Here is a 25,951-nt window from a genome sequence, read left to right on the forward strand (position 1 = left end):
GAGCAATATCTTCTTTTAGATCCATTTACCACTGTGAGTATACCTGTAACCTTACCAGGGGCGTAGCCAGGACATTATTTCTGGGGGGGCCAGCTCTGGCCAGTCTTTTATTTGGGGTGGCACTTGATTGTCAAAAACTACTATTTTAAAACTCACACACTGCATCACTCTGTCAGCTCAATCAGCAGCTGTTTTCTAACGGTATATATCCAGTGGTTAGCTGCTAGTCTCCATTGAAGCGCTGTCAGAATGCAGGTACGTTGGTTTGCGTCTTGTGCTGTTAATGGGGGGCGTGGCCCAACATGTTGCGAATATGGAGCTTGTAGCGTGACAAATGACAATATACGACGACTTTATCAAAAAAATATTAATGCATTTTTTCAGATTTATACGGTTTCTGTTCAGGAGGGTTTTAAAAATAAAATTAGTGGTGGGCATAGATTATTTTTTTTAATCTAGATTAATCTCACTGTAATCTTGGCGTTAATCTAGATTAAAATGGATCATTTGAATTCCGCCGAAGGCATTCAGAATATGTGTGCTACCCAAATAATGACTAAAAGTAAGTCTTTGAGAACGGGTTTCTCAAGCCAGGTGGCGTGTTAGACCAGGAGCTCATCTCCTGTTTCCAAAATGCATCACAACTGCTTGAGAAAGCTGTTCTACTATGATAATTGGTGATAAAAATAAATTATGTTCAATAAGATGTACTTGTGTTTATTAACTGTTTATTAGATTAGTTAACTTGGCTGATAGAGCTGTGCTGACGGGCTGCCTCGGTTGCACTCAAACATCGTAGTTTGACGACGACTCGTACCCTGCGCTACATCAGTGCTTGGCCCGGCATCTTCCGCATTAGCTAAGGGATGCTTTGCGTTTAGGTGGTATTTGAGACTGGAAGAACTCCTACAGTAAACAAATTCTGCATAGCACAAGGTGCAAACAAACTTAATCTTTTTGAGGTTTCCATTGGGAAGCTTCTTAAAAATACATTTTCCCTGAAGCAAACCAGGCAGCTTCATAGCTGCATCCATGTTAGCACGTCACGTTTGATGTGATAATTTCATACACAAGGCATACACACAGGTTCGAAGACTCGTTCTCGCCCCCTACAGTGCAATTTGGCTAGGTATACATCCGTGCTAAAATATCAAGGTGAAAGTCATCATAGCTTGCGTAGTATAGACCCAGCTCCCAACCCAACTTTGAGAATAGATTAACTCTAGATTGCGACTCTTATCGGCGATAAAAGAAATATCGGCGATAAGAGTCGCAGCGCGTTAACGCACGTTAACGCCGATAACAGCCCACCACTAAATAAAATAAAAAACTTGTTTTTGTGAGGTTGGGGGGGCCGGCAGGGTGGCCATTCTCTGACCAATGGTGGCCATGGCCCCCCCTGGCCACCACGTGGCTACGCCCCTGAACCTTACTTGGCAAGAAGAAGCTTGGGGGTCTGTTAAAATGATTTTTTAAATATTATCTTCGTATTAGCATCTCCTTCACAACATGCCTTGTTTTTTACAAAGGTGTATGCAGCTTTGTGAGTGGTAGTATTGATGGGTCTGTCCTGGCTGTCTTGCTGTGCGGTGCTGAATAACAGATTAAAGTTCCGTAGTTGTTAAACATATGTGAAGATGTTCCATGACAACAGAGACTCTTGGATGTAGTAGAGTATGTTCTGTTTGCATATTGCCAAACTTTGCAAATTGTTGTAATGCATTAAGTATCTACATTAAGTTCTTCTAATACGCACACACACACAAACAAAAAAAACCTTATCCTACAAGGTCACACAGGAAAGAGGCTTTACATTTAGGTTACATTAACTGCCATAACAGAACCTAAAGTTAAAACATTGGCCATACTATAGGCATTGGTTTAATTCATGAAATTATATTAAGTTTCAGTGGTATAGGTTATTAAATGTAAATGCACAGTATGGGGGAGGGGTGTAAGGGGTAAGTGGATGTTGTAAAAGGGGAGTTGAAGGTTGTGTTACCAAAAATAGATCAATGTTAACATCCACTTACAGGTGGAAATCCCAACTTCCCATACCACAATGTACCACTAAACCGTAATGAATATCAATACAAAGCAGTATTGTTATTTAGTTACATAGTAGTTAATGTAGCCTTAATGTAAAGTGTTGGCCAAAATTGTTTCGTAAAACAGTAGCTCCTTCTCTCAAACAGAAATGCAGTACATGCACAGTATGTGGGCAGGACATACAGTATACTGCTTTTAATCAATCCAGCTGAGCAATAGATCAGTAACTCCATTTATATTTCTCATAAAACTAGCACAAGGTAGCAGAGCATCCTTGCCCAAAGAGACATGTCAAATAGTTTTAATGAAAAAGTTTCTAATTTAGCAGGGCCTCCCCACTGGGAAAACATGAGACAACAGTGCAGCATATGTCAGCACACCTCATATCTAGGAAGTTGTGTAAACAAGGTACTGTACTAAACATCCTCCATTATTCAACTGCTAAGATTAAAGCCTCAAGTCTCTTTATTAGAGACTGCTGTGCTGATTGGCCCCATGGTGCTGTTTATTTCAGATTATTTGATGTTCTGTAAACAACTTCTCGTTCATTATTCTTTGGCAATTAACAATGATACAGCAGAATAGTTTACACATGTTGAAATGTACCATGCACATGTTGTGCATGCTTCATTTGCATGTTAACTTCAGGCCTTTATACAGAAGGTCAAGTAATCCAAACAGAGTTGGACGGTTACATAGTCTATACCAATATGTAATTACCAAAGGCACATAGATGGTGTTGTATGTCTAACATGGCCTATTCAGTCAGTCACAACTAAAGTTATCTTCACATATCTAGACGTTTAAACTGAGCTGTTATTTAGACGGCTAGTGAAATGTGAATTTCAACACTAACGTCATTAACAAGCAACTAATATGGTGCCCCATCGGAGCTAATTAAAAGTTGCGAACCAATGAGGAAAAACAGAGGTATTTTTAGACCTCATCAAGCTATTATTTCAATCAAAGAAAACCTCCAAGGGAGTGGGCTAACAATATGTAGGCTACACTGCAGGAAAACACACATTGCATGAACTATTTTGAAAGTAGATAAGCCTTGTTTGCGGAGTAAAACTTCTGGGATTAATATTGTGCCCCATGGAAACGCCCCATATAAACTGTCCCATGATTCACTAACATAAGGAAGGAAATCAAGTATTAACAATAGCTCACTCACTATTCCTTTGATACATAAAATTGGTGTAAAGCCCGGATAAGGTAGAAGACAGAAGATGATTTCAAACAGTTTGGGAAAAAAAGAATAAAAGTTTATTTCGTTTAGTCATTTAGCAGACGCTTTTATCCAAAGCGACTTACAAGAAAAAGCAAAAGGTGCTAGGTCAATGATCATAAACCACGAGATGTGTTTTGCCAAAACATGAAGCATACATTGTGAAAAGCAAATAACAAATAAGAGCCAATGGGTAGAATCAGAAGAGCATGTAGTTAAACAAGTTACAATTAGACAACATGATCCTCGAAAGTGCCCAGAGTGTATCTGGAGGAAAGCAAGCAACAATAATATAATTCACAGAGAGTACTTAGCGAGAAGTTATTTCATAATGTATTTCATTTCAAATATAATTTAATATACATTTAATAGGTCTCCCACAAATTGTGTGGGTTTTTTATATTATTGTTATTCACTTTTGTTTGTTTTGTATTATTTATTTGAGCCTCTGTCTAAAGACAGGTTTTTTTTATTTGAATTGAACGTTTAATTTAATACGTTTTCCACATGTTAATATTAAACCGTAAATGGTTTTATAAACTATCAATCTTCTAACCAATTATCTGGACTCATCATTCTGATTTTCTGTAGGGGATGCCTGGAGTAAACCAAATGAGCATTCTGCCCTATCATCATTCATCAATTATGTGTTAGTGTAGGGGAATAGTATAGCAACACCACTGAAGCAATGACAACAAGCAACTGTCAAGTCTCAGCAGTAATTGGCATTCTCATAACAATGTTTTGGTCTACTGTTGTTTAAGAATAAAGTCAGGGAAATTACCAAGAGTCGTCTAGACAGTCAACTGTGAGTTTTTGCAGCTAATTGAAAAGACAAATGCATTCTTCTTCACTCTTACGGATATGAGGAACAAACAATAAATATCATATGGTACATCTAGTTAAAAGACAGATCCATCCGAAGACTAACATTCTTTTATTGATGATGAAACAACTCCATGGAAAAACTGAAAAACTAAACTGGAGGAAGTGCACAATGAGTTGTGAGGGATGAAACACCTGCTGTCACAGAGGAAGCTGTCAGGCAAGCTTGTTTTTAGAAGGTGCCAGTGATGCCTTAAAGAAAAAATACTTGGGTCTGAACTATGAATATGGAGCTGGAAAATGCAGATATACATAATTTTACAGTTAAGCCTGAAGGGAATCTTTAATGGAAGCAGCAAGTTGGGTCTATACAGTTATGTTTTAAGTTAACATAGGCATACCTTCCCACTGTAGATATGAATTAAAGGGACAGTTCGCCCCAAATCAGAAATACCAATTTTTTTACTCTTACCTCTAGTACTATGTATCCATGTAGATTGTTTTGGTGTGAGTTGCCAAGTTTTGGAGATATCAGACCTAGAGATGTCTACCTTCTCTCAAATATAATGTAACTAGATTGTAGTAGTAAGATTTTACATGTCCAGCAGAGTCACCCTATCAACCTACACGATGGTCAGGTTATGAGGAAAACCCCACCCTCTTTATGCTGCGTTTCAGCTTTTACCTTCAGGCAGATCTTTCAGGAGTCAGGTGGCTGAGCGGTTAGGGAAGCGGGCTAGTAATCAGAAGGTTGCCAGTTCGATTCCTGGCCGTGCCAAATGACGTTGTGTCCTTGGGCAAGGCACTTCACCCTACTTGGCTCGGGGGTATGTCCCTGTACTTACTGTAAGTCGCTCTGGATAAGAGCGTCTGCTAAATGACTAAATGTAATGTAAATGTAAATCTTTGGTAGAAAGAAAATTGTTAAACTGCTCACAACAAGGTCTGGGGATTATCTTGAGTTCCTGGGAGCTATGTCTTCAGGATTGTCTTAAAGCCATTACACTTGTTTTGTTACCTGCATTCTAATCTATTTCCAATCCAAGCAGTGTATCACGTAGGACCTGATCTAACCCTAACCCACTAGAAAGTGCCCGAGAGTTCCCAAACCAAAACTCCCACCCAATCATTACACCTTTCAACCAACTGTTAAAGACAGGCAAGGCTCTGCAGATGATCCAGAAACCTTCAAAGAGTCCCAGAACCAGATAACTAACTCAAATTGAGCACAGGGGGTGGGGGGTGCCCCACCGCCCCCAACTCCAAATCATCCCATCATCCCAAGGGCCAGTTGAATAATCTGCCACCTATGGTGCTGTGATATACTGGAGGTGATCATAAGGTGAGAAGTTGAAGATGATAATTTCCGGCACAAAGTAGCCCTTTCACAACTTGAGACAGAAAGAAGATATTTCTTGTGGGAAGCAGCCAACCAATGTAAAAAAGACAACATGACACTGTACACGATGAATGTGGGAAACACAAGGAGTTCTGCCAGAACAGTGCACTAAGCAGATTGCTTTAAGACTGTTATGACACAGGAAACTAAAATGAAACACAAAACTGAATGTTAAAACATGTTAGAAAACTTAAACAAATCACATGGTTCCAAAACTAACTCAAAATGTTTGTATAGCCACTACAGTCATTGTTTGGCCCTCAAGTTAACAAGGGTGAAGCAATGGCTAGGAGTGTGTCTGGAATTAAGATATTTGGCTATCTATTCAGACATGAAGAAGTATCACTGTCAGTTTGCGGTAGCAATGTATCAATCTATCCAGCTCAGAAGGTATTGACACTAGTGAGTTTGATTTGAGTCAGTCCATTCAAACACTGCATGGCATGACTTCCCCGTCCCCCAAGATTAGAGGGTAATTTATGTAACAAACAGTCTGAGAATTTATAACAAATTATATAGTACTAAATTATAAAAATAGATACGTTCAAAATTGCATATCTGTGTTGATAACTTACATGCATACATAGGTATACTGTAACTCCTTCAATTATCAAGCTTCGCTTAATAAAGACATAAGCAATTATGCAATGTTCTCATTAGTGTCTTATCTATTGCTATATTGCAAGCAAGGGCAAGCTTGCCCTATATTCTGAGTGGAATGCTATGAAAATAAATTATAGGGCAATGAGATGCTTGACAGTAACTATCAGGAATATATTTGCATAATGCAATCAAACAATGGCATCATCAGATAACCCCTTAACACCGGATTGTGTAACAGAAGAGGGACCAACATAGATACCCATCATCTACGCCTCATTAACTTGCCAAATGACACTGGCCTAGTATCGGCTTGACAGAGCTTATTTTTAAACGAAATACTTAACCATAACCTGACCTTTAAATGGCGGGTTTTGTTGTCTACCATAGACATATAGTTGAAATCACAGTTGTAAGGGGTTTTAAATATTGGCCAAACAACCAAAACTATTTCCCCTATGGTTTAAAGGAAGAACAGTGTATTAGCATGAACCAAATAATGCCAATACAAATAGAATTATAGTTAATTGACTATGGGTTAAATCAGAGCAAGAATGGTCAAAGTAAGGTTAAATGAAATAAACATTTAATAACATTGCAAATGAATGAAATCAATTACAAGGCAAACATGTTACAAAATTAAGGTTAACTCTTACCTACTCTACCATGATTATTGTAAATCAGAGAGACAGAGTTGTGAAAAGAGAATGAGTACAAGGACAAGCCAGAGCTGAGGAGAATGTCTCAGGAGATGAAGAATCCACAGAACAATGCTTTGCAATTCCTTTTATACACAAGAACAACCAATCAGACCAAATCTTGACCCTTACTTATCAACATATGACTTGCAAGGCTACAGTAAGTTACACCATCGGGTGTGAGAGCCATCAAGTTGAGACCCTGTCGAGCAACTCCAGATTTTAGCATATGAGAGGTGGGGGCAGGTTGACACCCAGCCTTACACAGTTAACTTTTGTGAGACGTTTTTCTAGTTTCTACTACATGGAAGGCTGTAGTGTGTATGATAGCTACACATTGACATCAGTACTATAGAACAACGTAATGTACAAAAATCACAAAAATGCCAACTGATAAGTTATATATTGAAAGTGAGGTGGGCCTCACTTTATATTCTGCTGCTGTAAAAACATGTTTGGAGTACCACCTTCTTAACCTTGCGAGGCTAAATTCACGGGCAAACGACCATGCAAGAATCTTTCTTGGCAATCCCCAAGTTATCCATTTGTGCTCGAACCACAGTCATTTGGACCAATCAGCTTCATATGAGTAACTACTGCCAACTATGGATGTGGTTGAAGTAAGTCTGTGATAGATGTGGATAGATAGATCCAGCCAATCACCTGCCAAGTATTTTTGTAAGTGCCTGCCCTTTTCCAAACAGTATGGCTTCCTTCAAGGATGACTTCCCTTATGGTTATTATGTGTAACAAACCGTTTAACCTTCTGGCTGGTATTAAAAATACAAATACCTGTTAGGAAAATATCTACAAAAGCTATTTCAGGAAGCCAGCCAGCCATGTTTGCAAACAGATGGCCTTTGTCCCAAAGACATCCTTGTGCAACCCTAGGAGAACCAGCACACCACATTATGCCTTTACCTTTATTCCTCTAAAGTGCTTGGTTTTCAAGCAGAATGAATGTTTGTGACCACACATTTGGCCAATTAACTCTAATCTCTCAAGTCAGTCCACATTTACACCTAAAAGTAATGTCCTTGAGTATTCATCCACAATATTAGCAAATGTGTTGTGACTAAGTGAAACTGTGTATATCCTTTGTATATATGTTTTTGAGAAAAAAGATGGAGAGTAAAAATAGCTACATGATTGATGGAGTGAGGTAAAATATAGTGTGAGGACACTTATCCATACAAATGTTCACAAGAAATGTATAAAATGTATTTACATTTACATTAATGACTATTCACTTAAGTCAAGTAAGCATGCAGATTTAATATTTCCAATCAGCAGGCTAAGTGGTCACCTGTCTCACTCAACTAACCACTGAAGAAAAAGCTTTAACAAATCTCTTTTGCCACATTCCAATACTGTAATAAAAGTGTAGCAGGCTCACAACACCACACTAGTAGTATAGACAAAGACTTTCTGTCATCTTATCAATAAATGTTTTACTTATCATTTCAACCCATATGTTGTTAAAATAGAGCTTCTTACCAATACCACAGGTGGTACTACACTCAGTCCATGAGCCGAATTTCCAGAAGAAATCTGAATTGGGGATGTTGTTGTCAGAGTCTTCAGAGACCTCTCTACTGATGGTGTATTCGTAGCGGACTCCAGGGTTGGTTTCCTGGAAGAGAAGCTGAAACACAGAGAATTTAAGATTTGTTTAAGCACAAAAACAGATAACGTAAAATATTACACAATAGAACTGTCAACAAGCACCCATTTTGCTTCTTGCAAAGAGTGATTTATTTTAGGACAAGGCAAATGCAAAGTGTATCATCTGAATTAACTTCTATTTCATTTGTAGTCATTTTCTGAATCTGCAAAAATTAAGTCTGAAGAATATTAAGTATTTAAATTGTGATGATATGTGACAAACAAATCTGCACGTATACAATATACATGTGTGTGAAACAGGGCGGTCTGATTTGTGAGTTTAAAAAAGGTTTTTTATAATGCATATGAAAATAATCAACAAAGGACTATGAAGTATAAACTCACAAAATAACACAAACTGAAACTGAGTGATCAACACTATATGTGGCTCTCATCTACACCATCACACATACACCAAAACACATACACCAAAACACACACCCAAACAGTACTGTTTTGTAGTATGCGTTTGGGGGCGGGCCGCATTTGTGATGTTGCTTGTCATGCCCTAATAACTGCATAGAATAGGGTTCGCTTCTCTTGCTAGGCTACCTGTTTGTGCTGCCAGGTATCTCACACTGCCTTGTGGTGCCTGTCACGTGACTTCCATTGAAAATGAAGGGGAGGTTACATTTCCAAACAAAATCCAAGGGGAAACACTGGTACTATTCTAATGACGAAGAAGCAGGATGTGCTACATTTTCTGGTAGTGTTTATGCAGATTCCCCAGAGTAGAGTGAGTGCAATGTGTTAGTGTCTGCCAGGCTGACACCCGCGTTGAGTATGTCTGAGGTGTTGTGCATGTTGTGAAAATACTAATTTCAATGTGTGTCAGCAGTACACTGTGTACTTACAGTAGGGATTACATGTGCACTTGTAGCAATTTAGGGATGTATACATGTGGTTACATTTAGTGTGTGTGTGTGTGTGCGTGTGTGTGCATGCATGTGTGGGGTGTGTGTGTGTGTGAGTGGTGTGTGTGTGTGAATGTGTGTGTGTGTATGTGAGGGGGTTGGGGTGCATGCATGTGTGTGTATGCATATAGAAATGTTCTTAGGTGCCACTTGTTAAGGAGAATACCATAAAGGTAAACACACTGCAGGGGATGCTGACCATAGTCCATGTAACCTCCTAGTTCTCCAGAGCCATCAAAGCTTCAGCCATAGAACAGTTCAATCAAAGCCCCAATGTTCACTCACCTTCTTGGATCAATGGTTGCAGGGAGTCCCTGCTAGCCTAATGGAGCTTGTCTCAAATACACTCTTAATGCCAACAAAAGTACAGAGTCTCTGGGGTCATCTTGGGACACTGCATTAAAAGTCTGAGAAAGTCCCAGTAAACAGAGACAGACTTTTGGCTGTGAATACTGAGCTAACATGGATTTATAGGCTTGGGCACAATACGGGATCCCTCCAGCTTAACAGTCTGCCGAGAACAAACCCTGGCATCTAGACTCCAGAAAAACAATGATTTGCTTTGCAAAATCTGTAAGATGCTACAATACAATGAACTGAAACATTTGACAAGCATTCAGAAACTGAATGATCTATCCCATCAGTTATTGTGTGTGTGTGTGTTTTGATTACGTTAAGCATGGGTGTGTGTCAGCATGTGAGAGGGAAAATATTGACAGTACGGTATGTATGTATGTTTGTGCGTGTGTCAATATGCAGTTTGTGTGGAGTGGGATTCAAATCCCACTAAGGGAAAGAGTTCTTTCTACTGTACACCCGCCTGGTGTTGCCCCCCTCCCACCCCCACCCCTCCCAGGACGGTCCAGTCCACTAATGATGCCAGCCGCCACTTTCATGTGGGCATGACAGAAGCCGCTGCATTCAATTCAAAGAGCCCGAAAAACATGTCCTCAGCATAGTTTCTATAATTAATAAAAGCGATAAGGGGTCAGTTCCACAAAACATCAGAAAAAAAGTACTGGGGGAGCTAAATAGCTTCACTTCCAGAAGGAGAAATTGTAGTGTCAAAGATGTTGCAATTTGCCTACACTAAAATGTTTCTCAAGAACCTCATTACAGTCATGAAACAATAACTGGGGGCACAGTTAGTTTTGGTAGGTTGCTTGACTGATTATGGGCTCTCTTTGAGACCGACAAACACTGAGTTAGTGTGAGTCAATGCAAACACCTCTAAAGCCTTCAGTTCAAAGGTCAATTCACTCAGAATAATTACTTGTTTACTAATGCCCATAGTGGGAAACTATCAGTCAACATTTCTTTTGCTGTATTAGATGAGAGAGCTGCAAAGTTTTAGAGCCTGTGAGTGAATAATAATAATCACGGTGAATAATTACATTGCTAAAGAACCTCTGAGCTGAGTAAATAGCCAGTGTGTACAGGTGTGTACTTACCAAATGTGTGTTTTATTGTCCTCAGTTTAACTAGTTTAACGATGGCTTGTGTGTGTGTGAGTGCATGTGTTTGCGTGCATACGTGTGCCTCTCCAACCTGTATCCAAACTGGCTCCATTGTTGGTCCGGGGGAGGTCAGATTCTCCAGGTGCCCTGTCCTCTCATAGGTAAATATTGTCCCTGCTGCTTTGTAGTCTCCATTCCATTGGATAGTCCAACCACCGTTCAGAAAGTACTTTTCCGGGTCATCGCTTCGGAGTGCCAAGAAATTTCCAGCTTCAGCCACCTCCTCAATGCGGATGTCCCGCGCCCCTTCTGGAATCAGTCCGATATCCACGTAGCCTGGAAGACACACAGGAATTTTTTTTGGTGGAACAGAAATATTGAGGGATTATCACAGAGACAGACTTTCAAGATGTGCCTTCAACTATGAATGGGATGGCATACTCCCCAAAAATGCCCATGGGTAGTAATCTATTAGTATCTCTCAGTTGGAGTCAGCCTCTGCAAATAGTATTTGCCCTTAGTTTGAACTTTTCAAAGGTTAAAACTGAGCAGTGGTTGAAGACAGTGTGCTGTCTTACCAAGTCCTTCGCTCTCCTCAAAAGTCTTCTTCACAGTCTCACAAGTAGAACCATTGCCATTGCATATCCCACAGCGATCCTCCACAGCATTGGAGTCAATTTCATAGTCACAGCCCACATTCTGTAACACACAAACCCAAACATGCATACATAGGTATACTAATTGCAGTGAGCATTGAATATTGACAGCCTGTCTTCAAGGAGGATACAGTGTAGTATGATAACAATGTGCAAATGCTATGATTTGTACTTTCATGTTCATCTGTATAGGTTCACCACAGACAGAGGAATGTTTTGCACTTTCAATTTTCTGAAAGCCATTAGAGTCAGATTCACAGAAAAACTGATCTATACAAACTACTAACACAAGCTTTCCAAAACACATTCATACATTTTGTGTGAATAACATTTGAAACCTGCTAGGAAAGCATGCTAACAGCATACAAACAGCAATTTGTATAATCATCTCCCAAGTTAGTTAAAAAGTCAGACCATAGAAAATGTATGCTGTTGAAAGTACTAGATACATCAATGAGCATAGTCTGGTTGAAAAGCAACCATTTTAATACATTAAAATCACATTTGTCAAACATTTACATAATTTCAAAGTTGAACTAAGGCCACATTGTTTCCCCTCTTGCTTCATAAAAGTGTATTAGAGTCAATGTCTAAACCTTTCAACTAAGACAATCTCACTAACTTTACTCAAGTTCTCATTCCTTTTGTTAACGACAGTTAATTGGTTTTTCCAAGTGAACTTGGAGTAGATCAATACTGTAGTCTTCCATTCCTTAGATCATATCTGGGAGTAACTTGTCTAAAATAATCAGTTTGAGCTATGAAGAACACATAAATGGACGATAAAGGATGACGGATCATAACATCAATTCTGAACTAACTTGGTAACTAAGTCTACAAACGTGTAGCCGAAACCATAACAACAAAGCCAAACTGCTCAACTGTAGCTAAGATAACAAACCTCCTTTCCTCGTGCTTCAAACGACCAGACTAAACTATCATGGGAAATATGAATTTCATTACATCTGTGTCCAGTCAGGACACCTTTGCAACATTGATTTCCATATAACAGTTAAGGATAGTACAGCATGTGCGAGACCCTTTGTTAGTCTTTCAACTAACAAAAGTATCTTCATACAGTATGCGAAACATCTGGTGCAATTCTCCAAAGACACAACAAGCAGCAAACTGACACAAAAAATGCACATATCCAATGCAGTCCATGAGCACCATGATAGAATAAGATTAATGAGTCAACAGGATAACCTTGAAAACAAACAGCAGTGACCCTGGTTCCAACCTGGTGATAGATGAGGAAAATTGTAATACATGCATAATGTAGGTAAGATACTAGATAGGTTAGTAGAGGTGGAATTAAATTGAATCACTAATTACCTTACAGATACCATTAATGCACATTTCTCGACTTGTGCTGCCTTCCAAGCACTTGGTTCCATCGATAACTGCGTCCAGCATCTTTTCAGAGAAGTACTCGTTCAGAGGACGGCAGTGTAGCTCACAAGGGTTCACTGACAAACGGAGACAATAAAAGCGTCTCTAAACAAGACCAACGGATAACAAAAACATCACACATTTTATTTAACTATCAATAGCAATGCATCTTAAAGTGTGACAATTTTTTATTGTGTGTGTAGGTCCCCCTTATGCCGCCAACACAGCCCTGATCTGTCGAGGCATGTACTCCACTAGACCTCTGAAGGTGTGCTGTGGTATCTATCTACTGGATTGAAATCTGTGGAAATTGGAGGCCACTTATTCACTGATTTCTTTCTTTGGACCACTTTTGATAAGTACCGACCACTGCAGACTGGGAACACTCCACCCCCTTGTCAAAGTTGCTCAAATCCTTACACTTGGCCATTTTTCCTGCTACTAACACATCAACTTTGAGGACAAAATGTTCACTTTCATGCCTAATATGGCACCACTGACAGGTGCCATGATAACTAGATTCTATTCACCTGTCAGTGGTCATAATGCTATGGCTAATCGGTGTACAAGCCAAGCTCTGTCCCAAGGTAACACTCACCTTTGTTGTTGACTTGCACCCATTTATAGAACTTTCCTTTGTAAGGCATGGTGTTAAAGTGGCTGCATTGGATGTGCCTGAACGTGGGCTGTCCAGGAGGACACGGAGCACTGTTACAAATCCTGTACCTCCGACGCTCACCCACACAGTATTTCCCTCCATATTTTGGTCTAGAAGATCAGACAGAAGGAAAAACAAACAGGCCTTTTTCAATCCAATAAAATACTTAAAGTTGCTCTGATATGTTAAAGAAGTTCTTTGTGGCTTCAGAAAAACACAATATCACAAATCCCTTTTGAAAACACTTCATTATCCCAAAGTAACTAAGAACAAACACATTGTATTTTATCATACCAAATATGATAATAGGCCATGTGAGACATTACATAACTGACACAGTAGAACGTTTAGCACAGTGCTACAACTTGCAATTACAGTTGCCATCAGTGGCATATCTTCACATCTTTGAATACTAATACCTAGTTTCCAAGTGAGTCCATAACTTAACACTCAACCATTAATATGAGAGGTTTTAAAATCAGGGTAAGGGAATACGGAGGTGTAGACATGGTTTATCCACCAAAGAATATGACAGTTACAGCTGTCCCACCTCCACCCTCTCTCCACTCGCACACTTCAGAGGAAATGGAAAAACGATATGAATTGGCTCCCCCCTTTTCCCACTGGACAGGAAACCAATATTAAGTCCTAATACAGATGCTTTGCTTGCTTGCCATCAATACAAAATGCCTCGTCCTCTCAGAGGATGACAGTCCTTTGGGTTTAGGTTTGGGTTTGGGTTTAGGTTTCCTACGGTTTAGGTCCTTTCCTTTAGGTTTCACCTAAATTACATTATATTCCATAAACTTAGAGACAACAGGCATTCTGGTACAGAAATCTAGATTATTACTGATACTGAGATGATGAAAACATTTTTATGAAGTATCAATTCCACTGCACATTTTCAAAATATGATAAAGTATTTCTTACCGTCTCCTCATTTACAGTTCCAACACACAAACATCTCACCATTTACAGTTCCAAAGTTGGTTGCAATCCCGTGAGAAATAATACTTTTACAGAAGTAGTATTATGGCTTGTTCTATAGGGAAAAACGGAGCTGAAGCAAGAAGTAACCATAGAAGCACACCCATGCAGTAAGATGGGCAGTCTAAAATTGCCTCTTAAGTTCAAAAGAAACTCTGCTTCATCTGTACATGTGACCCCGTGACAATAGTGAGAAGAATGAAAGCCATTCTACTGTCTGTCCAAGAGTTCTTATGAGAAATCTGAATCAGATTCATGTCCATCTCCATGTATATGAAAACGTTTTTGAAACATATTTTAGGGTTGTCAAAAACCTTACACAGGGTTGACACAGTCTCTCTGGGCGTTCTGCACTCCGGCCCCGCAGGTTCTAGAACAGGATGTCCACTCACTCCATGGCGCCCAGCCTCCGTTGACATGTTCTGGCCGGGAACCTGCTGCCACACACTCTCCATCGAAACACCACTGAGGGAAACACGCTGCGTTGTTACGTAAAGCTAATAAAACACCATGTTATTTGTGTCGCAAGCACTACAACTGCAGTAGGGGTACAAGTATGTTATGATTCCTTGGATTATGGTTATGTAGTAGTTATTATACTTCATCAAGTAGTAGCAATAGGTAAAGGAGTTCCTAGTAAAAAGAAAAATTGATTTAGTGGCTACAGAATGCATAATTCTCACCTTGTCCTCCCCACACCTGGTCCCATCCACTGCCCCATCCAGCTTGGAGTGGCAGGTTGTCCCCACGGTGCACCACAATGTACTACAGATGTTCTATAGAAGGACAGCAATTGCCTATCAATTACAGTTTACTCTCCCTATGTGTAAACCATCTAAAACCTACATGTTTTTTGTATTTTACAGTAGTCAGAATGGACATTATTTAGTACTTGGAGTGGACATAAAATGTGTTTGTGTATGCGCACGTATTGCATAAAAAAATTATAAAGATTACATTCCCCAATAAAATGCTGCATTGACCTTTGCAGAAAATATTTACTGTCATTAATACAGTTATTTCCTTAGAGGTTTAGCACCGCAACGGATTAGAGATAGAAAATGGAAGATTTGACGTGAGGCTTACTTCTATATACTTTCTCGATGGAAGGAGAAATTGCCAAATCTAAGCATTTACTGCAAATGTCCATCAAATGGTACCCTGGAGTGTCAAGATTATCTCATATTTCCCTCGATGCATGCTGATGATGCCTTCATGTATGCTTGTGCTCAGCCCTGCAGTCAAAGGAGCCTTTCAGAAAATGTGTGTATTGCAGGGTTTGATAATAATTCTGTTCGGTATACATAATATTTACATTTAGTCATTTAGCAGACGCTCTTATCCAGAGCGATTTACAGTAGTACAGGGACATTCCCCCGAGGCAAGTAGGGTGATGTGCCTTGCCCAGGGACACAACGTCATTTGACACGGCCAGGAATTGAACCGGCAACCTTCTGATGGGTAGCCCGATTCCCTAACCGCTCAGCCATCTGACCCCCACATAATATTGAGAAAGAGCTATATTATATTATATATATTATGTGTTACTAAGGTAGATACCCTGTGGTTAGTTGCACAGCTCAGTCTTGTCACCAAGCAAATGGCCAATGTCAGATCTGTTAAATATCTTAATTTTAAGGACTGAACAGGAACAGAGATTGTAAGGGCAGTAAAGCAAGACAATATGTTTGGAAGGGAGGGAGAGACACATATGATCATCACATATGATTATTTCCTCAATTAGCAGTGTATGTGCGTTAAGATGGCAATAAGAGCCCAAAGGTCAGTTTCGAGTTTTATCAGAGACAGTAGCTGGGAGATTATCTGAGATGTGGAACTTGGTCTTTTGTTGCTCTCAGGCGGCTGTTGTAGCTTTCAGGTGGTGACATTTGGAGCAAACAACCGGTGGCTATTTTGTCCTTTCTGATTAGACTAGGGTTGTGAGAGCGTTTTTCGATTTTGTCTTTGGCTCTTGGGGGACTTAAGTCTGTTGGGCTTGCAGAAGCTGGAAAACAACAATAGATAATTGTACTGAGCTGTGAAGGATCTGATGCCCTTCTATTTAAATGACAATATGTTTGGTGAGACTGATAGTTGGCTGGTAACTATGGAGATAAAATGAGACAGGACAGGGGAAGAGGAAGGTCATACATTACGCAGTTGCTTGTCATCAGGAGTACTGCATGGTGTCTAGAAAACATTATAATCATCAATTCATTGGTACCAATGTATTATTATAAAACCAAATACAATCATTTGGGTGTGTATCAGTTAAATATACCATTCCAAAAGTAAAGGGGACAAACACAGAACAACTTTTCTAAATGTGAGAGGGACATTTCCCCTCTATCTTTAGTAAAGTTGTGTCAAAGATTGCAGCACTCATGCATGATTCAATACCTTCCAGGGGGGCAGAGCAAAAATCAACAAAATCAGTTTTATATAAGTGACATTATGTGTTATATCGGAAAATGCTGCTGACGGTGGACAACTAGGGATAAAGGAGGGTGTGACTGTAACCTAAAGTGACCCTTAAGTGCAATACCTTGGTAGTGATACTGCTTTTTGTTGCAGTAAGCCTAACAATAATACCCTACAAGGAAGGTGCATTTAAAGAGAAGTGATAATACTTTAAGGTAAAATTCTGTGTGTAGCCATACCATGCCGATAATACATGCATAATTGAATAATGTCACCTTTTTTCTTGTTGTGCCTCATCTGCATAAACAACACACATGTCCTTACATCTTCTGCTGAAATATTCAACACTCATTAGCCAATCAGGCTTAATCTTAATGTCAAGTCTTTCAACTGTTTCGAAGGCTAACTCTTTATGTATTGATAAGTATAAAGGCCAGCATTCTATCTTTACACCACAGCCCAGCTTGAACGCCCAACCCTAAATACATTTTGACTCTCCATTTTAATCAAGCATTAAATTAAGTGACAGCGCATAGGTTTGTGCTCATGGATTGATAAGAATCTTTTCATTCAAAATATTTACAAATGGGATGACAAATGTAGCCCCAACATACCCGTGAACAGGCAATTCAGGGAAATTGGATTGCCCGTTCTTGTTTACAGGCATTGGCACCATATTCTTGGCAAAGCAGGGACTGATGTCTATCCAAAGGTGTCTGTCCTAGTGGGCTTCTTTATAAAACTAATGGTATTCATGGTCATGGAATCAATCCTACCTCTGGCTTGGAGCTTTGATGTGTGATACACCTCTCTCCCTCTCCTGTTTGCCCACTCTCTTTGTCGCTTTTCTGTTGCTTATCCTGCCTTGTACACTATCATCCCCTGCTTCATGTCTATTTCTCTTTTATCCTCTTTGTATCCAGTCTTTCCCCTGGGGTCTTTGTGACCCTTTACCTCCCCCTTGCATTGGCTTTCTCTTCTCACTACAGTATCTTTCTTAATTGTACTGTGTTCCTGCTGTCTTTGTTGACATTGTGTCTCTTGTTTTCTTTCTCCCTTGACTCTCTCTTTTCATCCTCTCCTTGCCCCCTCTCCACTATAAAACCTCTCAAAAACGTTACAAACAGCTGTGAACAACCAAGAGCGTGTTTGTTTCTTAATATAATTAAAACCTCACACACGCTCACACACACAATCATGGAACTAGACACCCCATAATAAAGTCAGTTCAGTTAAATCTCAGAAAAAGAACACTATCCATCCCTGACATTGTAATGACTTCTCCAGGTATTTGTCCAATGAGCTCAACTTGTGAGCTCGGCAACCAGCACTGGGCCTGCTCATCGCCCTTCCTCCACAACTTTTCAATCCAGTTGCTTTAACAGTTTAAACTGTCTGTATCGAAGCACCAAATACACATGGTGTTCTTATTTTCAGGGGCGCTTGCAGTAAATCCAGCTTAAATCACAGTCATTCCAGCAGGGATAAGTGAGTATACATTTTCCCCGTTTGCTTCCACCTCAGACCAAAATGTTATTTGCGGAGGCGAGACGGTCGTGAGTTCAGCTTTAAGGTTGCAAGTGGGTAACTCAGCCAATTCCCTCCATTAGTAGTAGGCTAAATTAACACACATGGTTCGTCCCATATGGTCAGTAAAATACCTTTTGCCAAGCGTCCAGGCCATAGCCCCAATTTTGAAAACTGTATTGATTACTGTATTGTAGGTTCCCCCTCCCTGATATAATCAAATCAGAAATGCATTAGAATGCACCAAATGTTCTTTCTTTAACAACTCGGGGTGTTGATACCATTGATTGCATGCAATGATGAAAAGGCTATTTGGGAGGAGGTGTGGCACTCCTCTTATGTATCACTCCTCCTCCTGAGGCCTCCTCCTGACACACCTAGAACTAGTGCCACCTACTCCATGCCCCAAAACATGTTCAACTCTGCAAACAAAGGCTGTTCTCTGCGCAAAGGCATCTGAGGTGGCGTGAAAACGATCAAATTCCTGCAATGTTAGCTAGAAAGGTTTCTGAAAGTGGTGGAAGCAAACTGAGGAAAGTGAGTGCAGAGGATCCTATTAAGGATCTAAGGGTATGCTGGTGATCCTCAAAGAGAAAGGGATAAGCGGGAGAGGAAGATGAAGTAGAGGGTTTGGGCGGATAAGTGGGAAAGTGTGGGGGGTTTGTTGGCGTCACATTAAAGATTGTAGATGCATGACGCATGACAGAAGATGAGAGGAGTGGAGGGTGAAGGGGTGTAGTGGTAATAGACATGTGGCTGTTGTATGAAAAAACAATGTTACAGCTGTGTGTGTGCTGGTGTGGTGTGCTTTTGTGTGAGCATGGTTTGTACAGTATGTATGTGTGACTAAAATAGAATTTGATTGTGTGTGGATGTGACACACAAGGCTGTGTGTGGGAAACAGTGCACATTGTATGTGTGTTGTGTGTTAGAGCAAGAGAGCTTGCGTGTGTATCAGATAGAGGCAGCTTGTGCATGTGCTGTGTGCATGTACTGTGTGTCTCTCTGTGTGAGAGAGATAGAGGTAGTGCTTAGGTGTCTTACATCGACGTCATCACAGAGCAAGGACCCAGAGCCATACTGCAGTCGACACTGGTGAGCAGCGTCGTACAGAACCCCAGCGGGTCTGGTGTTCAGAGCCAGCTCATCTCTCATTGGGGGGTCATCCAAACACCAGCCCCAACCACGACTGTTCAGGGGAGACAATGATACACAGTTAAAGTGGAGTCAGACTCTTTTATAGGCAAGTCAGACACATAAATATAAAAAGACATGTAGAGATGAGTACACAACCATAGATATGATAGATATATGGTAGGCACACATGGATAAAACCACTGGCACATGCATATGCAATCATGCACTAAGTACTTTATGTTACACATACTATACATACATATTGTATATCTACTGATTCAGGACATAACTCGCATTCAGCCTGTCAATCCTCTAATTAATTAATATCTTATGGAGTTGAAGAACTCTATGCGACAGTGTTGACAGTGACAGAATTGAAAATAGCTAGAAAAACTTTGACAGGTTGACAGAACGCTAAGTGACACACTTGACGGAAGTTCCCATGACATATCACATTAAGCAAGGCCTTCACACACTCCATACCCCTCCATGGCCTACCCCACCAAAGTTTTTTTTGTAGCTCAATACTTTCCATTTAACCTTGTCGTGAAGGATGAAGCTTTAAACTACTAGTCAAGAACTTAGTGACGATCTAAAACTGCATTTGCATACAATAATCAATTTCCTGACTCCTGTCATTATCAAGAAAGCATGATTAAGTGTTTTCTCCAAAAGCACGAGGTGAATTTCAATAAACTTCCTGGACTGAATGGGTTCACAGTGACCTGAATCCTGTACTAGATCTAACATGGCTTTGATAAAGTATGCATATTGCTGAAATGAATCGGAGGAAGCGATCTAGCTGCTCTGGCCAGCTGGACTAAATAGTCAAATACTCAAACTGCTGACACAGCAGAGCGCATATGTAAAATCTAAGATAAATGTTACCAAGATATTACTGTCACAGCTAAAGCTACCTAACTATACAAGAAATACATTAAAAACACACACTAATTACAGATAATTAACTAGGATTAATGGGTTAATCTCAGGGCAGCACTATTTAAAATAACTGCACATAGTGTTTTCCTAAGAAAGGGCAACATTTGTTTCACCTGCTCACCTCACTTTGACCCATACACTAGACTTCCTGCTCAATGCTGCTTCACTGGCCAGTTTTTATGCACAAATCAAATAATCAAACACATTGGGAGACCTACTACTGGCCACTATGCGACAGCAATTAAACTGTTCTCCATGAGTGACTTTGTACTCTGCATGGGGTCTCCTGAATTGAGGTTCACAGGGATACTGGTGGTTGAAAGCAGCTTTTAGAAATGGAAGCTTTCCTGAAAAGGTCCAACATGGTCAAAGAGTAATTCATAAAGGCCTTTTCTTCAGAGTCAACACACAAATATGTTTGTAGTTTTAATATTTTATACAGTCACTTTGTTGTGACTAATATTCTGGCAGTTAACGGCAAAAAAATTTATGAATTATAAAGGGTGAAAATCAATTAGTTGTAAAGTACCAGGAACTCAACTTAAAACTTTCACATAGTTCTCCTGTCTAATAAAACCAAGCACAAGTCCCTGAAGTTCCACCCAATCGCAATACAGCACACAAATTTGATTATTTTCCCCGCAATTCCCAGGTGTAACTGCACACAAGTTAATTTTTTTACCGACTCAAAGAAAGAAAATATATTTAAACTGCACTGCAGCTTTGGACTAGTATTCAGGATTCAAGCAAATAGTTTACGGCAGCCAGATACAGAGGAATAAGTCTTGCAAGACAAAAGCAGAACAAAAGACACACTCTCTGAGATTTCTAACTCACTCACTTTCAGCCAACAGATGCAAACTCCGAACACAGCTTTTCTCTTGGTGCCAATACAGCTATTCAAATGATTATATAATTGAAACATGATTCTCGCAGTATGAGAAATCCTAGGGGACCAATCACTTGGAAGGGGAAAGCGACCAAGGGTTTTCTGGCCAGGCGTTAAGATAAATAATTGATTAGTTGGCAAGCTCTTGCAAAACACATACACGTACTGTACATGCACGCATGTGTGCATACAAAGTACACACACATGTACGTGCACACAGTCCCCCATCCATGCAGGCGGTAAGAGGCCTTTGTGTAAGGACTCCCATGAGTGAGTGTTATTCCTCTTCCCTCTTCCCTCTTCCCTCTTCCCTCACTCGTGGTTTAATGGATTCCATATGGTGCTTTGAGCTGCGGAACTAGGGCAACTTTGACAGGAGATTTAACCCAGACTCGTTGTGGCTAGATGCGCAATGTTTTTTGAGAAGGGGGCGGAAAGGGGATTCCAACCTGTCGGCTCTACATCTGGAAACCAGAAACATAACACTGAGACAGAATTCTACAAGATACTAGGAATTGGCTCCTAGACAAGACTGTAAATAGATTCGTTATGCTGTTCACTTGAACAGAATGCTTGAAGCAGCTTTTAGCAGAGTATCATCGAAATGTATGAAAGGGCCTCTAACAGGCCAACATATAAGGCATTGATAGGCACAAAGCAATTTCCTTGTAATCATCCAGTGCTTATCTTTTATTTCTTGATGAGATGAGTTGGTCCTTATTATATACTTAAAAGCTATGGTTCGAAAGACTGTATGTTAACAGAGAGATGGAGGACTGAGAAGTGGACATGGGAACTATTGGAGACTGGATTGCGTAAGAACACATGACACAAGACACATGAGAAAAGGTTATGAAATAGAATATTACAAATGAGAAAGAAATGTGAGATCCCTCTAGCCTTATGTCATTATGGAATGGAAAAGAAAAAAAATGCAATTAAGTAGAATTCAAAGAATGGTAATTTGAGTGGATAAGAAACATGGTTGGAGACTATGCACAAAGAATATGTAGAAAAGAAAGCAACTTGGTAGAAGTAGAGAAAGATAGAGCAAAAGAGAAAGAAAGTGTTTGAGAAAGAGTCTGAGAAACTTCCAGCAACAAAGTGAGGTGGGGACAGAGACAGAGTGGAGAGACAAGGAGAGAAGGAGAAAGAGAGAGAGAGAGAGAGAGAGAGAGAGAGAGAGAGAGAGAGAGAGAGAGAGAGAGAGAGAGAATGATAAAAAAAAGAGAAAGGGAATGGGAATGAGGAAGAACATGAGATAAACCAAAATACTCAACACAAACAAAAACTGTAGCTAGAGACAAACCCAGACGGAACAGTCAGGCAGACAGACAGACACACAGACACACACAGACAGACAGACACAGACAGACAGACACACAGGGATGTCACAAGCGTGGGCCACTCACTCTAGGAAGCGGGTGATGTACTGGCGGGAGCAGAGTGACCAGCTGGGTGAGACAGTGCCATACAGGAGCTGTGGAGACATGACGAAAGGTCTTTTCCCAATGGGCTCACAGTCATTGCCGTTGCCATCATGCTGAATTCCAAAGCTGCGGCATAGAAGAAGCACATCCCACAGAGACAGTGAGGGAGAGGATGGGCTTGATGGGACAGATACTGCAGGGCAAAATGTAGAACACATATGAAGGCACTATGTGCAATGTACTGTGGAAAGTCTAGAATATATGGCACAACTACTGTCTTACTAAATACTGCTGTCAAAAAGTAGAAAGGGGGTGTGTGCTACACTTTGCATATCCTACATCAAACATACAGGGGGTAATGGGTACCTGGTTTACAATCATCACAATCTTCATTTGTCATAAGCACACATGCCCAGAGATTATGAGAGTGTGCAAACACATGCAGAGTATAGACAGAATAAAGCTGGTTATTTACTGTTAACAAAACGTGTGTTTGCTTGGTGGCCCAGTAGGAGCATCCACACACGCGTTTGCATACACACAGGACATTGATTTCATCAACACAGACAGATGTTAACCTCATGCTGACATTCCTGACACCACTATGAGGGAGTCACTAGAAGGGAGTCAGGTGGCTGAGCGGTGAGGGAATCGGGCTAGTAATCTGAAGGTTGCCAGTTCGATTCCCGGTCATGCCAACTGACGTTGTGTCCTTGGGCAAGGCACTTCACCCTGCCTGCCTCGGGGGAATGTCCCTGTATTCACTGTAAGTCGCTCTGGATAAGAGCGTCTGCTAAATGACTAAATGTCTAAATGTCACTATCCCCTATGGGCACTGGAGCATGCCCTTTACAATTGATCGTTAAAGGGGGCCTCACAAGTAATACATTTACAAAGGTTTATAGCATGCCAGGACACAGGGGCTCCTAAGCTCTTAGTTGGAAGTGATCAAGCTCTTTTTCTAAATAATAAGGTCAGAGTCAGTTCAGTCTCCGATAATTTCTAGTTGAATTGAGTTGAGCTTCAGAAACAGTCTATACATTAGGTACAATATTTATACAATACGAGTAGTCTAAATTGAATTTATTTCCAACATAGATTTAATTGCTGCTGTGCAAAAGGTCTGTAGGCCTTGCTTTAATGGTTATTGTAAAAAGTAGTTAATACTTGATCCAAAATAATTGTATTTCAGCAATTCTGAAAATGAAAGCACCTGTTGCAGTGTTGTGGCACACCAAAGTGAATGATGTGCTGCAGAAAGAATGACTCATGTATGAGAAATGTATCATATATGGAATACACTAAGTGTTTGGAATGTGTGTCTAAAAACTGGGTTGTCTACTACTCTACACTGCACTAAGAGGGCTGTAATCTATCCGTCTAATGGTTGTTTTGAGGGATTTCTTTATACTAAAACTTCACCTGTCTGGTTGGATTTGGGAACTTTTAGTGCAACATGTTAGTATAATTGTGGAACTGAAAGATTGTTCTCCTTTTTTTCAATGTGACATTAAACTAAATTATAAAAAGGTTTCATTTTATGACATTTGACAACTTTTACTCATCTTTGCCAGGGGTGTCAATAATTCCTGAGTTGACTGTATCTGGATTTCCAAGCCAAGACAGTGAGTGGGATATGAATTTTACACATCTTCAAATATCTGACAGATGACTGACATGTTTTTCAGGTGTTTTTGTTCTAAAGATCTATTTTAACAGTCACATTAGAGACGATAACATGAAGACATTTTGGTGGTATAATTGTTTTTCTTGTATAGGCAGAAATGTCTGAATAAAATTGTTGCTTGGTGGCTCTGCATGACTTATTTGCACACTAACCACATTAAGCTTGTTTGTTTAATTACTATAAACAAACTAGTGTGTAGTTATAATTTAAGTATTTAACATATTGGAAAACCTGAACAAATTATTTCTGCGTAACATCTGAAATGTGCAGACACCCCCACCAATATACTTGGTATTTTAATGTGGTTTCTCATAGCGCATTCTGCAACATGCCATTTTGGCTTGCATATGAAGACTTAATGCATTATATATATTTGATTGATTAGATCTAATAACATTTTGTTTGTATAGCCCTTTTAACAAGCAATTTTACAGAGGGCTTTAAGGATGTCCATTGAACTGTACCTAAATCAACTTAAACCCTCAAGGAACATGAAACATATGCCATACTATATGAAATGCTCTTTGAACACTAATAGTACAACACTTACTAAGCTCACAAATGTAATATCCCAATATTTAACAACATGATCCCAACACTCGGTTTCTGAAAGAATGATTTAACGATGTACACGACACCAGTGGAAATTTGTGTTTGGTATTTTACTAAACACAAAGGTTTAGTATTGTGTTTAGTATTTTACTAAACACAAAGGTTTAGTATTGTGTTTAGTATTTTACTAAACACAAAGGTTTAGTATTGTGTTTACTATTTTACTAAACACAGGGTCCATCAATTGAAAAGAGGATATGAAATCACATGTACATGTGACCACATGTACAAGTTGCGAGTGTGCGTGTTTGTGCATGTGCATCTGTATTCTAAGGTGAGCGAAGTGACCTTACTTGTGTCCCAGCTCATGGGCGATGGTGAAGGAGAGTGGCAGACCCGTGTCCTCGCTGATGCTGCAGCTGCGATGTGGCTGACACATGCCCGCGACGTGAGACAGACCCAGAGTCTCGCAGGGCTTATTGATGGCTGCACAGATGTCCTTTCTGTCAGTGGGTGAAAAAGTACAAGGTATGAAGAAAGGACAAAAACAGGATAGATGACAAAGGATGATAGAGAACAAGAAATGATGGCGAACAAAAGAAGATGTAGGACACGAGAAGATCATAATTATATTAATGATTATAAATTGTATTTATAATGGCTCTTTCTTGCACTCAAGGTTCTACAGTAGAGTAAAAATTACAATCATGAAACATAATATACAAAACAATAAGAACAGACAAAAATTAAATGAACAATTAAAAGCTTGATTAAAAAGGTACGTTTTAAACAAATTCTTAAAATTACCAAGTAGCATTTCTGATGGAAACAGGTA

General features: G+C 39.9%; 1 protein-coding gene across 1 annotated transcript in view; it reads right to left on the reverse strand.

The window, feature by feature from the left end:
* LOC136954933 (A disintegrin and metalloproteinase with thrombospondin motifs 7) overlaps positions 1-25,951 on the reverse strand; it is a 59,817-nt gene that overhangs the window by 16,531 nt on the left and 17,335 nt on the right. Inside the window, exons 7-16 of the mRNA XM_067248460.1 lie at positions 25,470-25,619; positions 22,860-23,003; positions 19,524-19,668; positions 15,215-15,307; positions 14,851-14,996; positions 13,485-13,654; positions 12,830-12,963; positions 11,417-11,537; positions 10,930-11,174; positions 8,300-8,447 (exon numbers count right to left, since the gene is read on the reverse strand). Coding sequence (XP_067104561.1) covers positions 8,300-8,447; positions 10,930-11,174; positions 11,417-11,537; positions 12,830-12,963; positions 13,485-13,654; positions 14,851-14,996; positions 15,215-15,307; positions 19,524-19,668; positions 22,860-23,003; positions 25,470-25,619 — 1,496 coding nt within the window. The remainder of the gene's footprint in view (positions 1-8,299; positions 8,448-10,929; positions 11,175-11,416; positions 11,538-12,829; positions 12,964-13,484; positions 13,655-14,850; positions 14,997-15,214; positions 15,308-19,523; positions 19,669-22,859; positions 23,004-25,469; positions 25,620-25,951) is intronic.

The sequence above is a fragment of the Osmerus mordax genome, chromosome 13 (genome assembly GCF_038355195.1).
Source record: "Osmerus mordax isolate fOsmMor3 chromosome 13, fOsmMor3.pri, whole genome shotgun sequence".
Lineage (NCBI taxonomy): Eukaryota > Metazoa > Chordata > Actinopteri > Osmeriformes > Osmeridae > Osmerus > Osmerus mordax.